The sequence below is a fragment of the Elgaria multicarinata genome, chromosome 9 (assembly GCF_023053635.1).
Source record: "Elgaria multicarinata webbii isolate HBS135686 ecotype San Diego chromosome 9, rElgMul1.1.pri, whole genome shotgun sequence".
Taxonomy (NCBI): Eukaryota; Metazoa; Chordata; class Lepidosauria; order Squamata; family Anguidae; genus Elgaria; species Elgaria multicarinata.
Genome location: NC_086179.1, coordinates 86,713,882 through 86,732,513, shown reverse-complemented (window position 1 = coordinate 86,732,513; position 18,632 = coordinate 86,713,882). Strand labels below are relative to the sequence as shown.

Here is an 18,632-nt window from a genome sequence, read left to right as displayed (position 1 = left end):
TTTGATGCGCATCTCCCCGCACTGTGGCTGCCACAGCCCTTTGCAGGTTCGTGTGAGCTGAACTCTCCTTTCTCTTGTTACTGCTCCTCCCTCCTTTTGAAAGACTGCTGCGATTGGTCCGGAGCTGAGCCACTGGTGAGCGTTTAGGCCCCAGCCCCTTGCCAATCGGTGGGTTCATTTCGCAGGGATCCTGTTTCATAAACTTAGCCTCAGGTTTTTGGGGTTGTGTGTGTGTGTGTGTGTGTTTTGTGCGTGTGTGTCCCTGCGCGTGCGTTTGAAAAGCATTGGGGAAACTTTAGCATCCAGCGTGCGTAGCCTGCATCCTCATTAATCCATCATGCTGCAGACACTTCTGCTGTTGCTGTTCACCTTCCTGTGCTTTGGGAATCAGCTCAGCCCAGGCATGGGCTGTCAGCTGCCGTCTGACTGGAGACCCCTGAGCGAAAGCTGCCGGGCTGAGCTGGCAGAAATCATTGTCTATGCCAAAGTCTTGGCTCTGCACCAGGATATGTACAGCATGTACAACTATTTGCCCTGGCAATACGAAGCCACGGACGGGGGGCTCTTTTACTCAGCCGAGATTGAGATGCTGTGTGATCAGGCTTGGGGCAGCATGCTGGAAGTCCCTGCGGGATCCAGGCTGAACCTGACGGGCCTGGGGTATTTCTCCTGCCACTCTCACACAGTCATGCAGGATTACGCCTACTTCTTCTTCCTGAGGTGAGTACATCTAGCCAGCTCACCGGTGCTTTCAAGTCATGTATATAAAGTTCATGTTGCCTATGTAGTGTTTTCATGTTCAATGCGCTCTACATACCTTGCCTCAGTAATCTTTACGCCAACCCTGTAAGGCAGGCCAGTATTATCATCTCTATATTGCAGGTGGGAAGCTGAGAAATCAAAGCTTGCCTAAAGGCCATCTTATGAGTTCGTGGCAAGGCTGAGAACAACCACTTGGAGCAGCCTCCCCGACCCTGGTGGCTTTCAGATGTTTTGGACTTCAACTCCCATCAGCCACAGCCACCATGGTGAATGGTCAGGGATACTGGGAGGTGTAGTGGAAAATATCTGGAGGACACCAGATTAGGGGAGGCTGACATGAAGAGCTGGATGATCAGAGTTCTGGATTGTACCACTTCAGACTTGCAGACGTTAGGTTTTTGATTGTTCCCTAAAGTAAACAGCTCCCTGCATGTAATAAAGTAACACAGCAGGGAGAAGGTTGTCTTTTTTCCTGGCATTGGAGTTATATTATACACAACAAGCTTTTTCCATAAGGAAGAATTGAGTAACAGGACAAACACATGTGTATTCTGAAGTGGTACAGACCATAATACTACCACTTCTGCCTACCACCTTCTTCTACGTGGAGATTGTGAGTGGCGCAAAGTCACCAGTGAGCTTTACGGCTGAGGGGGGATTTGAACCTGGGTCTCTACACTCCACATTCCATGTCCAACAATCTAGTCTAACTACTACACCGCTCTGGCACTCTCAGCCCAACCTGCCTCTCAGGCAGCTTGTGGAGAGGGTAAAAAGGGAAAACCCTATGTGTGCTGCCTGAAAGTCTTGGGAGAAAAGATTTATGGGATATAAACACGATCAACAACAATTCACCACTTTGCTATCAGTAAAGGTTCCTTACCTAACTTGCCTGAAAGATGCATCTGATGAACTGGACATTTTGGAAACTGGAAAGCCTATGACGGAATAAATTAGTTAGACTTTAAAGTGCCACAAGACTCTGAGTTGTTTTTGCCTAAAAGAGCAATCATAAATAGCTCAAATGGTTAGGATGATTCGGTTGATAGCAACTGAATCGGGACAAGTCCAGGCAAGTCACCTCATCGTGTGTAAAGTGTAAATGAGTATCTTTCAGCATGTGCAGAGTGCTTTTCTGCCATCAGTGAACATCAACAACAAAGTCCCACAGCATTTCCAGGTTAGAAGGCTGACCAAAGCGGGCTTGGGCATCAGAACATGTTAGGTTATAAATTCATTGAAGTATTATTTATTAAAAGTGTATTTAACAAATAAAGTTTATTCGGGTTTGTTCATTACTTTTTGAATCTGGGAAACTTTAAATTGAAATTTAAACATTGTCAGGTACTCTTAAGATGAACAATACACTTATTATTCCATTAAGACATTTATATATTTAGAACCAGTTTTGTGTTTTGTATTGAAACCTTTCTAGTTTTAATTGGGGTCAAGTTTCCTTAACTTGAAGTTACCAGAGAACCAGTTCAGATGTCATATTTTAATACATTGGGATGACTTCTAGAAATAGATGTGTAGAAGTTAGCACATGCAAATGTTATGTCATAATGGATCGATCATGATTCCCCCCGCCCCCCGACCAACTCCCAAGGGGTTTGTTCCAACAGGAATCTAGGATCCAGTTTTCTGGGATTGTCCTTGAGCAAATTGTGTTAATAACATATTCATACCAAACAATTTCAGCTGTGGCAATCAGCTGCAAAGGAGGACAAGGCTCCTGTCCTTGATAGTTCTGTAGAAGAGACAGTGGTGCTGGCTTTTTTTTTAACCTGCTGAGCTGCATCTGCCAAACTTTCTCTTCTACTGAACTGCTGTTTGGAAGCTGGATGCAAAAAAACTGCACAAACCTTGGAAGTAGACTCTATTGAAATATGGAGATGGTAAAACGATCATAATATTTGCAAACTGATCATGTATGTGGCTCTCTTGCATGGTATTCTGTGTATCCTACAGGTACTGGATAATGATATAGTAGGGTGACCATCTGAAAAGGAGGACAGGTCTCCTGTATCTTTAACAGTTGCATAGAAAAGGGAATTTCAGCAGGTGTCATTTGTATATATGGAGAACCTGGTGAAATTCCCTCTTCATCACAACAGTTAAAGCTGCAGGTGCCCTGCCCTCTTTTAAATCTGGTCACTCTAGTATAGCTCCTGCAGCTTTAACTGTTCTGATGAAAAGAGAATTTCACCAGGTTCTCCATATATACAAATGATATCTGCTGAAATTCCCTTTTCTATGCAACTGTTAAAGATACAGGAGACCTGTCCTCCTTTTCAGATGGTCACCCTAGATATAGACAAAAGTTAAGTTGACATAAGTTGTTAGATCATCTTATATTACAAAGGGCCTGTTCATACAAGCTATGGTTAGGCTGCTAACCCTTTTGCAGCAAATGCGAAGTCACTGACTTTCAGTCAACGTACCTCACAGGGTTGTTGTGAGAATAAAGAGGTGAGGAGGAGGATAATGTAAGCTGCCTTGGATCCCTTGGAGGAAAAAAAAGATGGGATATAAATATAATAAATAATTCCCAAAATGGCTGCCATTGTTTGCATGGCCAATCATAAAACACTCATTACTCAAACGCAAAATGCTGAGACTAAAAGAAAAATAATTTGCCCAAGAACCTAAGTACAAGGCAAAGTGTGGTCTGAGCCCCAAAACATAAAACTACTTCTGGACCCAGTTTTCTCCTCCAACACAGAGGGCGAATTGATGAGGCTCAGAGACGTGTAACTTGGACAAGAAACTGAGTACAAGCAGAGGTGGAGTCTGAACCCCAAATCACATCTGCATCTAGAAGCAATCTTGAAACGCAAGATGATGCTTTGCAAAACACCAGCCTCCCATTTACAAAAAAAAGTTAATTAAAAAATACAAATCTTACAACATATAAGCAGTCACAAGGGACAGGGAGCCTGGAAAGCACCATGAGAAGAATCTGTCTACCCATTGGCACCCACAGGCACCATGTTAGGTAGGGTGACCCTATGAAAAGGAGGACAGGGCTCCTGTATCTTTAACGGTTGCATAGAAAAGGGCATTTCAGCAGGCGTCATTTGTATATATGGTGAAATTCCCTCTTCATCACCACAATTAAAACTGCAGGAGCTATACTAGAGTGACCAGATTTAAAAGAGGGCAGGGCACCTGCAGCTTTAACTGTTGTGATGAAGAGGAAATTTCACCAGGTTCTCCATATATACAAATGACACCTGCTGAAATGCCCTTTTCAATACAACTGTTAAAGATACAGGAGCCCTGTCCTCCTTTTCATATGGTCACCCTAACCATGTTAGGGACCCCAGTATTAACTGCTTGGGGCTATGATTTTGGCAGGTTTTGCTCAATTTAGCCCCAGAGGGTTCAAAATGTTCCACAATGAAATAATTTCTGGGAGCATCATAGAAATGCTTAATTTTGGCTGGGTACAAAATTCATTTTCTAAGCACTTTATTCCAGTTCACATCCCAGCCTAAAGGAAGCTTTGAAGAAATGGCTACTCAAGGTGACAGCAACCTATCTGCTTTTTTCAAAGCTTGCTTCATTTTAACCAGAAAGTGGGCATCAGTGCAGTAGTAAATCCTAGGCAAAATTAAGGCATGGTCCCTTCCCTCTTGCATATAGCATGCTGTTTGAGCGGCCTGTGATGTAGCGTGGCCATGTCTTCTACTTTACAGAGGACTGTCCTCTATTTGAAAGCATCCTCAGTTTGAAGAGCTGGCCAGTCCAAGTCCATTTAAAAATTAAGAACCATAAGAAGAGAGAGCAGAGGCCTTGGAGTTGCACATGAGTAGCACTGAGCAAACACACAGGTCAGCTGTTCACACTCTTTCCCACTATGGTGAGATGTATTGTATTTCTAATTAAATTATAATAATTATTCCAAAACATTTCCTCTATACATACTATAAATGCGTATGCCCATTTAGTCCAAATTAGTATCCTTTCCTATTTTTTGGGTGATGTATTTCCTCTTTTTTGATGATGCTCATGTCCTCGTCTCCTATTGGCTGTGATCTTGAAGAGAAACGGGCTGCCCGATAGCTCTGTTAGGTATGGCAGGACCCCATTTTCATGGGAATGGCGTGTTTGGCACGATGTGTGTCCAGCTGAAGGTCCAATGAGCTGGGCAAGTGCACTCCTTACATCTTGTATAAGAGTGGATGGATTGTAATGTAAGTCACTTAATTATGATCCCCAATTTCCCTTTTCAGAATGGACGAGAATTATAACCTCCTTCCTCATGGAGTAAATTTCCAGGATGCGATATTTCCAGATACGCAGGAAAACAGACGGATGTTTTCCAGCCTTTTTCAGTTTTCCAACTGCACTCAAGGGCAACATGCCATAACCTTCTCCAGTGACTGGGAGATACAAGAGGATAACCGGGTAAGGTTGTTTTCTTTTATGTTCTCCCAGGAGGTAGTTATCAAGTAGAAGGTTGAAGTTTAGTCCGTTCAGCCAACTTTGTTTTTAACCGTGTGTTTGAAAGGGGAATTGTATTAGTAAACTTTCACAGTAACTCCTAGGGCAGAGAGCTTGAACAAAGTGAACAGAATTGTCTCAGCCGTTCCTTTTATGATCTCCCCCTCGTTCCGGCTGGCGCCAGATGCTGCAGCCTTGAAGACTGTAGACATCGAACCTATTTTTAACCAACATGTCTTCGAAACACAGATAGCAGTTGTGGGAATGTTTTCATCATTTGATTTGGGTATACCTCCCCACCCCACCCCAGGTAAAACGAGGCTTTGAGATAATGGAGAGAAGAAATAATGAAGGGAAATGCTTATTTTTTACTTATTTATTTATTGCATTTCTATACCGCCCAATCGCCGAAGCTCTCTGGGTGGTTTACAAAATTTGTAATTGTATTTGTAATTGTAGTAAAGGAAAAATGGTTGTGGCATACTTCTTTGTAAAATTGTCTCTATTCTATTCCTATTTGTCATTTGTGTAACATCATTGATGCAGAAGGCATGTTACAGAGTACAACGATAAGACAGGTCCCTGCCCCAAGAAGCTTACAGTCTAAAAATTTAGACAACATCTATGGGAGAGAGGAAGAATACCGGGCCCTTCCAGACAAGACTTTTATCCAGAAATTTACAGTGGTCGGTGTAAAGCTTCCCACCTACATTTTTGTTCTGGTTCTCCCTCGAATTATCCAATAGTGTATTATCTCAAAGCTGTTGTTGTTGTTGAGCTCCATCACACCAGCCTCCGTGCCTCCGCCCTGCTCTGGCACGCCCCCCGGGAGGGCTGGGCCTGCTCCGGGCTCCACGGCGCTCACTTGGGGGCTGCCGAGAGAGGCAGCTCTGCTCCTCATCATCCTTCTGCGCCCCCAGTGGCCGCTCAGAGTTCAAGAAGAATCGCACTTTCCAAGGGGCAAAATACGTCGCCAAGAGGGAGTGGAGCATCCGCCATCACAGCAGGACCTAGTTGGTGTCATCTGAGTCCTTTGCTGCGATAGCAGACTAAAAGGTGGGCGTCATGGGAGTCTTTTGCATGAAATTCGCCATGAAAGCACACTATCAGCCTGGAGTGATGGAGCTCCTTGTCTTGCGTTTGTCACCCTTCTGTGTTTTCCCACTGTTTCTTCTGTCTTTTTTTCTCACCACAGAAAATCCATTAAGGATGAAAAGACAGAATACCTGCACAATGTCACAATATTGGTAACGCTTGTTGCCACCTGTCTGGAAACACACCTTATCTGCACACTGAATTTATAAATGAACCGTAGCATTAATCGGTCAGAGTTTAGTTATCACTTGCCATCCAAGTCAGCTCTCCCAGGAAGGCATTCTCCCATAAGGACCGAAGTGTTTCACTGTGTTGGGGCTCCCTATGCTAGCAATGAAGCAGTCCCATTAACTCACATGTCAGAGCACCCAATGGCAGCACTGGAAACTGAAAAGTGAACGAGTTACAAGCTAAGTTGCAGCTGTCCTGCTCCATGACCTCTTGCAGCTGTGAGCAGATTATAAAGTAGTGAAACGGCTGTTTGAATTGATATTTAAATAGTGGTTCTTTGGCATATATGTGTAGTCCTTAAGTCATATTGGTCACGCTCCCTTCCTGACATATGCAAATGAGTCCCTCAAAGAAACAATTTAAAGGATTGCATAGATCTTAGCGTCCATGTCTAGCCCTGCTTGTTTCTTTTTAATAATGTATGTCTAAGAATGTTTTTGCGTAGGCATTTTTAAAATGGATTCAGTACATGAATTGCCACAGGAAGTAACTATATCAGATTTCCCAGTGTCCATGTGCTGTAGTGCTGTGTTGGTGCAGCTTAGTGGCTAGCAGTTATGTGATAGTTACCAGTTCAAATCTCTTCTCTGGGCTTTTTTATATGAGGCATTTATCATGCACTCGCCATTCCCTGCTCATGGTTGTTTATGGGTTCTTTAGACGACGGGACCCTCCAGTTTTGTTTCTGTGTCTAACCAGGACTTTTAGTGAGGTTTTTTTTAGAGCAGAGAAAATATGGAATTTAATTGTGAAAGAGAAAGTAAGTGTGATTTCCTCTTGTGTATCTGTGCTATGCCACTATACCGCACTGCCACCTAGAGGTTATGTAGTGGAAAAGCAGGAAAGGAAACACTCCTTAGTGTAGTGCTCCGATCTTATTTCTGTGACAAAACTGAATGCAGATACAGGGGATTAATAGCCAATTTACAGCATTGTGTAGAAAACCTCATGAGGTGGTAGTAAATTCTACTTTAATTAGAGCTTTTTCCACATGTGGAAACTGCAATAAATTTTCAGGATGCCAGCCATGTCTTCTTCCAGCATTCCATTTCCTTTCCCACCCATTCTGCTTATGTGGAGTCCTACAGGGATTATGGTAGTAGAAGAACCTATCCACTGTCATTCTCCAGAACTTGTCAGAAGGACAGGGAGGAGAAGATCTCTGGAGAATGGAGGGGAAAGAAGTCTCTTTCCCATTTCAGGATACGACTACAGGCAGGAGTTCAATGAGGAATGTGCTTCCATTACTTTTGCCATGTGAGCACCTGGATAATTAAGGGAGCATCCACACAGAGGACTCCTAGCGTTACCAGTCAGAAGGCATTGTGCAACTATTCAGTCTTTTTTTCCTTAACAAATTTTCCGCAGTAAGAAAAAAGATAGAAGAAGTGGTGGGAAAACATGGGAAGGCTACAAAAGGAAGATGGCGAAATCTGGACACCACCCCACCCCACCCCATCCCACCCCTAAATTCTGTGAATGAGGTAGAGTGACGGTGCCATAAAAAGTCTTGTCTGGAAGCACCCTAAAAGAAGATGTCACAAGCAGCAAAGAGCCATGCTTTTATGTACAGAGAAGTTAAGTTCCATTAACTTACTTCTTTACCATGGGTTTTAAGATCTGATTGCCAACTGACCAAAATAGAAATGGCTGGGCTGGGCTTTTTTTCTTTTTCTTTTTCTTTCTTTCTTTTTCTTTTTTTGACCTCTGGATAAGTTATTAGAATTTGAAGCTGGTTGCCAGATGTAAGTAAGCCCGGACATTTCTAGAAGTCGCCAGCATAATTTTCACTTAGGCTGTGTGGTTGAAGTGGGCATTCTGTATGCAGATGAGAGATGCCACAGGCACTCCTCGGAGGTTTTGTTGAGCTGAGTGGCAGCATGGAGTGATGCGCGGAGGGTAGGCAGCCATCGTAGCAGTGCAGGTGTAAGGGTTGCTCTAGCACCCACTATCCTGCACTAGCACTCTAGCATAAACCCAGTCTGCTGCCTCAGCAGCCAAGACTATCCAAAGAAATTAGGGCTCTGCACGGACCCCCCGCTCCGCACCGCTCTGCATCGAGCGGGCCCGATCTGCAATTTGCTCCGCACCACCCCGCATCAAGCTGGCCCGATCCACAATTTGCGGATCGGGCCTGCTCCGCACCGCCTTAATCCGCCTAGGGTCTGCTCCACTCCACTGCAGAGCTGCGTCTCCGAATCAGAGCTCCGCAGCAGCGGGGGGCGGTGCCAGGTAAGGCCCCCCTCCCTCCTCCCCCTTACCTGCTTCCATCCCGGCCCACCGCCAGCTTCACTAGAGCCCGCAGCTCAACCAGGAACTGTAGGCCCCACTTGCGGCCTACACTTCCGGGTTGAGCCGCGGGCTCTAGTGAAGCCGGCGACGGGCCGCAACGTACGCAGGTAAGACCCCCGTTGCCCCCTTACCTGGCTCTGCTGCCATCGCCGCACAGGTGGTGGTGGCGGCAGGGCCAGGTAAACCCTCCTCCTTCCTCCCCCTTACCTGCGTTTGTCCCCGTCCCCGCGGCTGCTTCAACTGTGCGGTGGCGGCAGGGCCAAGTAAACCCCCCTTACCTTTTTTGCGGCGCTCCGGATCGAGGCGAAGGGTCCGCCTTCACCCCGATCCGCTCCGCTGCTCCCCCAATCCTCTTCACCTCTACCTTAAGGGGAGGCGAAGCACCCCAATCCGCTTCTCCTTCTCCGGTCCGAGGAGAAGCGGAGCACAGCCCTAAAAGAAATTATTTATTTATTGCAATTGCTTGTGCTCCCACCAGAATCCATTTGATTCCTCCACTTTACCTTTCCCACACTCTGCCCTGGTACCAGAATTTTTAAAATTAAGAGTAGAGGTGTTCGGGCTCTCCTAAGAGTCCCTCGGATTTACTCAAAAATTACTCACAATCTTCTAGGGGTGGGGGGATCTGAAGGGTTTGGATCATCCTTCTGAGCCAATTTGGATCATTCTTTCCGAGCCTCAACCCTGAAAGCCATCTCTGCCCCTTGTTCCCAAATACACCCCCTTCTGTTCTCTTTCCTTCTTATCTCTTAAACTGGTGACGGGAACTGCAGCCCAGGCTCCCTCCTCTCCCATTATGGTGGCCAGTCTCACCTCGTTATGTGGCAAACAACATGCTGGGACTCAGGGGATTATGGGAGATATAATTCTCCCAAGGGCTCCTGGGACGCAGTGGGGCTGTTCAGATGACATGCTAAGCCATGGCTGCTTAGGCTGCTAACCCTTTTGCAGGAAATGGTTAGCAAGTGTGTTTAAACTACGATTATATAGCCGTGATGGTTAGGAATGTTTCACACGACACAGCTAGACGACAGGGTCAGAGGGAGGCGATCTTGCAATTTTATGATCGCAAGATCGTTGCCCTGGTTTACATGCGGCGTGCAACATCGCGGCCGCCATTTTTAAAAAAGGGCATGCAGTGCATGGGTGCTCATGTGCAAATGGTGATTTTTTTTAAACCCTCCCCCCCACTCCACCCCTGAGGAGTTCTGTGCCCCATGACCGGCTCCTTGCTCCTTGCGGTTAATCGTGAGGAGCCAGGACAAACCACGACACCCGCCCACACATTCCACAGTCTTGGGATCATCCCGAGACTGCGGAAAAAGCAGGCTAGAAGTGTAGGGCGATATCCCAGAGAAAGGGAGGGATCATCCCTCCCTGCTCCTGGAATCTGTGTGTCATGTGAACACACAGTTCCCTGGGATATCATCCTGTCTAGCTATGGCCTAAGTCATGGTTCACACAACACGTTAAGCCAGCTCAGAATGCTTAACCACTGTGGCTTAGTGTGTTGTCTAAACAGTGTCTGTGTTAGCCAAGTAAATGGCAACAGAGAGGAGGGAGGAAAATCCTCTCTCTTCTCTCCATGCTGCATCTGATTTAAGGAAAGGGAGGAGTGTTTTGGGGGATAGTGAGGATGACCTTTGGTGATGGGGGAGGCAATGGAGATGGGTTAGAAAGAGTCAGAAATTCTTCCTTGGCTTGGATGTTGGATCCAAGTTGAAGGATCATATCATTTGCACTGAATACTTGAAAAGTTCTCGGGCAGTGTAAGAGTCATTGCATCACATGAGAAAACATTTGTCTTTGATACATCTACACCAAGCAGGATATTCCACTATGAAAGTGGTATATAAAAGGCAGGAGCCACACCAAGCAGGATATTGCACTATGAAAGCAGTATATGGTATGCGTCAATGGGCCCCAACAGTTGTCAGTGCACTTCAATACCGCTATGAAGCGATAGTGTAGCTCCTGCCTTTTATATATCGCTTTCATAGTGGAATATCCTGCTTGGTGTAGATGAGCCCTTGGTCCTCTAATGTGGCTTAATCCAGCCTAAATATTAGGCTACATGACTTTATTGGAATTGCAAGTTTAAATGTATTAAGTTTTAAATCTGTCCTGCTAATTTGAAGAACTTCTTTTTTCTGCCCAGTAACACAGCTAAGTTGACAAAAATCAGCTAAGCAGCTGAGGAGGGAGCCTCAGAGCGAGGTTTCCCCATTGAGTCCCATGGCAAGATCAGGCAGATTCGCCACAAAGCTTCAGGGGGCCCTTCCTCGGCCCTGCCCCTGACAGGAAGACTCATAGTCAGCAGTACACCTTTGTTCTGCAATGAACTTGGCAGAAATGAGAAACCCGCTCTGTGGACTGGAGGTTTCTTGGCTTGGAATCTCGGGTCCCTTTTGTTAAACTGCTCCTGAAGAGAGGAAGAATGGATAGGTTCCTGGAAGTCATTCGTTGTTGCATTTTAAAGAGATATCTCTCTTCTGTTCTTTCCCACGTCAGAGGGCAAGACACACCCTTCATCTCGTTTGTAACTAAAAAGCCTGTTGTAGACCAGAGATCCTTAAACCATGTCGTGTAATAGTTAACTGATACATGCGTGTTCAGAAGAGGGCAACCAGGATGATCAGAGGTCTAGAAACAAAGCCCTATGAAGAGAGACTGAAAGAACCGGGCATGTTTAGCCTGGAGAAGAGAAGATTGAGGGGAGACATGATAGCACTCTTCAAATACTTAAAAGGTTGTCACACAGAGGAGGGCCAGGATCTCTTCTCAATCCTCCCAGAGTGCAGGACACGGAATAATGGGCTCAAGTTAAAGGAAGCCAGATTCCGGCTGGACATCAGGAAAAACTTCCTGACTGTTAGAGCAGTGCGACAATGGAATCAGCTACCTAGGGAGGTTGTGGGCTCTCCCACACTGGAGGCATTCAAGAGGCAGCTGGACAACCATCTGTCAGGGATGCTTTAGGGTGGATTCCTGCATTGGGCAGGGGGTTGGACTCGATGGCCTTGTGGGCCCCTTCCAACTCTGCTATTCTATGATTCTATGAAATGGCATAATTAAGGTTTTTCTTCCTGCACTGTGCAGTTTTATTTTATTCAGACTGCCGGTGAGGGAATTGTATGTTTGAATTCTGACTCTGTGCCTGTCCTGGACATAGAAACTGGCATAGCATGGCAAAAGCTTGTAGTAGGGTGACCCTATGAAAAGGAGGACAGGGCTCCTGTATCTTTAACAGTTGCATAGAAAAGGGAATTTCAGCAGGTGTCATTTGTATATATGGAGAACCTGGTGAAATTCCCTCTTCATCCCCACAAAGCTGCAGGTGCCCTGCCCTCTTTTAAATCTGGTCACTCTAGTATAGCTCCTGCAGCTTTAACTGCTGTTATGAAGAGGGAATTTTACCAGGTTCTCCATATATACAAATGACACCTGCTGAAATTCCCTTTTCTTTGCAACTGTTAAAGATATAGGAGCCCTGTCCTCCTTTTCATAGGGTCACCCTAGCTTGTATGCTAGTCTTCATCTATCACATTTATAAACTGCTTCTCCTCCAAGGAGATCCTCCACTGCCCAATTTTATCCTCATAACATCCCTATGAGGTAGATTAGGCTGAGAGATAGTGACTGGGGCAGAATAGGATGCCATGGGAAAAAGGGATCAGGGAAGCCTGCTTCCACCAGCCCAGTTAATACCTAAATTTGGATCCAACCCATAAACTGTTAAACAGTTTATGGTGTACTGTAAGATATGTGGACAAACATGCTCAATGATAATGAAAACATAGAGCTAATCTTGGAACACTTTTTCTCCCAGCCCCAGAGATAAACAGATCACAGGAGAAGTTAAGACTTTTTGGACTACAGCATTCTTTTAAGGGCCTCAAGGAAGGTGCTCCAGGGAATTAAGAAGTCAGTTAAAAAAAAAAAAAGGTTGCTCCATTGGCCTTTAGCACTGTCAATCAAATTAAATGGTCAAACAGCTGCTTATACTGATTGAAAGGTCAGGAGTTGGTTTGATCCAATCAGGGAGCAGGCAATAAATGGGAACTTGGGACCAGGAAAAAGCTTCTGTCTTTTCTAGCAACTGCCAGTACTTCTATCTCTCATGTCAAGGACTACAGCTATATAGCAACTTATTATTTGTAAAGACTTTATAGCGAACAGTTAATCCTGCAAAAGCCCTTATTTGTGTGAGCGGGGGAGTTTTTAGATAAGTGCTGCTGCTGAGCTTTTGAAACTGGATTTGAAGCAATCTACTATTCTTTCGTAGGCTTCCTCATGCAATCTTCTAATCCCGATGGAAGGCCTCTTCGTTTGTTTAGTTGCGGTCCCCCAGGGGACTCCTTCCTGGCCTATCTCCAGGATAGATGTGAGAAAGAGATAACATACATTAGATGCACTGCAGTGTTCCTTTTCTTAAGTGTTTTTAAAATTGTTTGGCTGCAGTTTTTTCCTAGAACATGAAATGGGACAGGAGGAGGGTAGAGGTGTTGAATATTCAGCAGGGTGAAGGTTGAGGGGTAAGATACTTCACCCTTGGCAAATGTGGACTCGGACTGTATGGCATCGTAGCAAAAAATGAAATATGGTTCACAACCTGACCATTTCGTTAGATTTAACTAAAGCGTTACTTCAGGTTAATTGAATCTACATTCTTTTGTTCTTTCGCTGTTGTAACTTTTGCACAATTCTTGCTAATGAACTTCCCAAGTGCATTCGGGGAGTTCCTGCCCTTCAACTGAAATATTCATTAATTCATTCACATTATCAAGCAGAAGGCGACCTTTCAGAACATAAAATTGTATTAAGTGATGATGCAAAAGAACATTGAACTGTAGTAGTTGTATTTAGAAGTAGCCAGAGATGAATTCCTACTTTGTTCATTCCAGAAGAATAGCAGCAAGAAAATGGGACCAAAATGATTTTTTTCCCCAACTAGAAAATGACTACCTGGTGTATCAAAAGAGCAGAGGATCAGAGAATTCATCCCTAGTTGTTTATATGCTGCTCTGAGCTTCTGGAAGCAATAGGGCCTTTTGTGTTGTAGAACCTACTCTCTGAAACTCCCTAGGCAAGTTCCAATGCTTATGGTTTTCAGTGCCAATAGGTCTTCCCAAGAAGGTAATCCTGTCCTCTGTATGAAGACCTGTTTTTGTACATCATTTAGAAATATCTTTAATATAAGTGATTCATAAATATTGTTAGATTCCTAAACCATATACCTTCTTCCTAGAGTGGATTCAAGCATGAACTTACTTCATCAAAGGGCCTCTTTATATATTTCAGGAGGACGAATGTGTTTTTTTAAAGATACATAAACCAGTCTGCTTTAAGCTCAGTAACTTGCTGAGTGAATTAATTTTCCCAGAGAATGTACAAAATGTTGTTGATAACGCACATTCCAAAGCCCCTTGTAGGCTAGGGCTGTTTGCTTAAATATTTCTATATCACCTTTACCAGGCCTCTGGGATAGTATGTCTATTGACCACAAAATCTGCACTATTCCCTCTTCTGGACAGATTATGTGCACATTCTCCATGAGGCATGATGAATGTGCACGACAGCCAGAAGTTAAGCACATCAACCATTCAATTCACATTACCCCCAATAAGGAATCCAGTCCACAGAAGAAATGCTGATATTTATTTATTACATTTTTATACCGCCCAATAGCCGAAGCTCTCTGGGCGGTTCACCTCACCTCTCTTCTAAGACCATAGAGCTCTATTCCTCAGTAAGTTTGAATTGTGTAAGGAGCTGCTCTGACCAGCTGGCTGAGCCTCTGCCATCTCTCTTGACCTCCCACTGCCCTGTATCTTACATTGCCTTAACTCTACTGGATCTGTGTCTAATTGGTGGAAGTGTATTTTTCTATTGTCCATCCTCGCCTCTAAAATACTGCTCTGGTTGGAAAGGGAGGACATCTCTTAAATGCATCTATTTCAATGGCAGAGGTTGAACTTGTTCTCTCCACATGCATAGGCAATACATTGTTGGCCAAACCATCAGGCAAACCCTGAAGGCCTCCCCCCCACCTCATAACAGGCATGCTGAGAGCTAAGCCTGTTTCATAAATATGCTAATAGCCTTACTGATTCTCCTTTGTCTCCTTAACTAAATAAACTCGGCTAGTGTGCTGCGAAAAAGGGTCAAGGGACAGTGCATTCATGTAGGGCACTCTCAAGAAGTCCTCGGCTTTCATAAAAGTAAAAGGAGCAAGCTCAGATAACACACAAGTGCATTTTAGTCCACTGGAGACCAGGTACTGCAATGATGTAATATTAGCAAAATAGCTAGCATTCGCTGTATATAACTACCTTCATTAGCAGAAAACGGCAAATCTGCATAACTTTATTCTTCTGATATGACTTAATGCACTGTCCAAACTTTTTCTCAATAAAAAAACCCTTTGCTTTCTATAATTTTAGTTAAATAGCCGAGGTGATATCTAAAAGCAACTATTGTCTTATCCATGTCATGTACCTTTTCGAGATATTTACAGCTGCCATGTTATAACAGAAAGGGGACATTAATATGATGTATAGATAAACCTGCCTGTTTTAATAGGGGCAGTAAGACAGGCATGCAATATGACCCTGTTCATGTTTACTCAGAAGTAAGTGCTGCTGGATTCTATAGCGCTCCTTGCCAAATAAATGTGCTTTACAGTGTAAGCTTATGCATGTTTACTTGGACATAAGTCCCACTGAGTTCAATGAGGCTTCCTCCCAGATAAGTGGTTTTAGAATACCAGGTCCCTCCAGTTTCACATCCTTTTCCGTTCTCCTTCTGTCCTCCTCTAACTCTCTCCTACCACATGCTAGCTCCCAAGAATTTTATTCCCAAACTTGGACCCATATCTTTATTCAGGGCTAGTTCTAACGTGCATGCACATGATTTGATTATTCAGCACTAGGATGGCCTCCTACAAAAACAGGAAATACATAGCAAAGCAAGAGGATGAAGAGAGATTTGCATAAAATTTGGATATGCTTATTTATAGGTATAATTGCAGATTTAGAAAAAAAATACAATTTAAAGAGAAATGCAGTACAACTCACCATTGTGGAGGAGACTGACCATGACTATGTACCAGTTCAGTCTGCTATCCAGGTGCTAACAGGCAACTTCAAGGCCCATAGTCTCCTTTCTGATTATCCATTACTTTTAAATCAGACATGGACTGGACAGCTCTTCAAATAGAGGACACCCTCCAATAGAACACTTTCCTCTGTAAAGTAGGACACAGATGGTCACCTTATAAACTTGCAACTGAACATGTGAATGGCCTGAACTGAAAGAATTTGTGCTTGAGGTGGTCTGAACGTTCTCTGTGTGGTGTTTGATCTGTTATGGTTCATTCCTCCATGTGCACGTCACCATAATGCTCCAGACATTGCACACCGTGCCTTTGCTTCCCCTCAAGCCTTACTGTAGAGGTGTACTCCCTTCTCTGCCATTTTGATGCACACATCCTGAGTTTAAAGGAGCAATTGTGCTATAGGTTGGGCAACATGAGGGCACAAAGTAAACATGCTACAACCAAAGCGCACAGTCCAAGGAAAGTCAAGTACCATTTATTTCACTGGAAATTGCTTAACCTGTACTGCATTGTTTACATGATATAGTTGCCAACTTGCAGCCTCATTGGACTTTTCCTCCCGAAACTGCGCTTTCTCGCGATGTCGTTTTACCGCGACTTTTGGCTTTGCTCCGAAGTCACCACGTTGTTTCTTCATCTGTCAGTGGTGGCCTTGGTTGGGGTTAAACAAGTGGGAGTTGCTAGGGGCGGATCCTAGCAAGGGGCGGATGCTAGTGCAGAGTAAGTGCAGGAATGCACAGCAGGGAATGAGCTGGATAAGCTGAATGGCCATCGGTGCTGCGGTTTTCCCCTCTTGCCATGTAAATGTATTAATTCTACCTCATAGCAGTGATCCTGTGGGATTTTGCAGGAATCAGCTCCCAAAGCAGCACTGCATAGATACCCCCTGGATACGACCATTGTGCTTGACAGCTATTCTCAGTCATTTTCATAATAACCCTGAGAACTGGTACGATCTTATGGATGGAAAGTTGTGGTACAACATCAAAACCAAGTGGCCACATTGATTCTTGACATATGATGCATGGTCCCCCACCCCGCCCCGTCCTTCAGGGGCATGGAATTTATCTTTTTCAGGGTATAACAGAAGTACCATAATGTTTCATTCACGCCACTGCTATTTTATTCCCTTTAAATTCTGACTCCCCACACCCAATCTTCCCAATATATATGTCCCTGTTGATTGTACATATGGACACTGATCATTGTTGGAGATGCAGTAAACAGATGCCCTGTAATTACTGGATTTGGGGAGGAAGTTGGTAACTGCACTGGAAAGCAATTGTTAGCTATAAGATATAGCCCAGTTTGATGGAATGAAAGAAGACAAGCGCAAGTGGCAAAGCAGCAGTAAATGGAAGGCTAAAAGCAAACCTGGTGCAAGTCTGAACAGAATGGAGAATACACAGTGTTAGTGTGTTCCAGAAGGCTCAGAAACCACACGGCTAATAAAAATGCCCACAAATTTATTACATTGTATAGCTTGTTATGATTTCAAAGCCATCCCCATGAATTTGAGCTTTGGGAATTGGCAGTACCAACTCAGGAAACGACTCACAGAGAGGATTTCTCTCCCTCCACCCCAAATAAATGCCACATATCCCCCCCCTTTTTTTAAATGTCTAGGCTTAACTGCATTATCCTGGAATCTTGTCATTTCTGAATCGTAAAGATGTTTGTGCTTCTTTTAGTCCTCTTTAAATCAAACTGCATATTTAGCAGCACAAAATAGAAGTGATGGGTACATTAGGCATGGTCTGTATATAAGAAATTCTATACTTAGCTCAAGCCTAAGGTATTTTGTTTATGACATTCACCATAAACTGAAAATTTAGGGAATGAGCAAAATGTACAAACACTGATCCAAACCCCTGTTAGCTGTGTGTGTCTGTGTGTTACTTTAGGTTGTCTGTTTGTTATTATGGTTATGTTTGTATAAACTAAAAAACAAAACTCAGTATAAATATTAATTAAAGAAGACATGGTTTGCTGTCTGCCATGGGCCAATACTTTATCCACTTCATTTAAAAATATTTGCATCTATATATTTTATATACCATTACTTTAACACTGGGATACATAATTATGCAATTGTTAATAGTTATAATACATTTTGAGTTGTACTACTACAAACTTTAACCCTGTTTTTCATTGCCAAATTCTGCTGTCATGCGCTTTGGTTCTCTGAACGACATGGAGATCTTTTACTGAGAATTCCCAGGAGCACATTAACAAAATTACAATTTCCAGGTGTCCTGGGGGAAACCATGAGGGTTACACTGTCATAAAATCCGTACTGTAAATATGTCATTAGTATTACTATGATACACTTGCCCTTTCTTCCATAATTAAAATAACACTGTTTCTACGAGCAATGCTTAAATTTAAAAATACATCCAATTAACATTCACAAAAACTGATATCTTCTGGTGAATGTCTGGAATCTGCATAACCCAGAAAGGTTGTCTGTATATGAGTTATATAGTCGGATGTTCCCTTTTGTGGATGCCACATTTATTTATATCTCCATCTGCTTTCACAGATGGAGATAATTAAAATGTATGGGATTGCCCAAGTTGATTCTTCCCACACAGTGTTACTGGAGGCTCTAATGTAGTTTTCACAGAAGGCCCTGAAATGCTTCAGTCAGCTGGTAATAGAAATGTAAAAAGCTGCCATTGGCTAG

At 43.8% G+C, this 18,632-nt stretch overlaps 1 protein-coding gene across 1 annotated transcript in view; it reads left to right on the top strand.

Moving 5' to 3' along the window:
• The first annotated feature begins 337 nt into the window (after nt 1-337).
• CCDC3 (coiled-coil domain containing 3) overlaps nt 338-18,632 on the top strand; it is a 71,460-nt gene continuing 53,165 nt past the window's right edge. Inside the window, exons 1-2 of the mRNA XM_063134292.1 lie at nt 338-720; nt 5,001-5,175. Coding sequence (XP_062990362.1) covers nt 338-720; nt 5,001-5,175 — 558 coding nt within the window. The remainder of the gene's footprint in view (nt 721-5,000; nt 5,176-18,632) is intronic.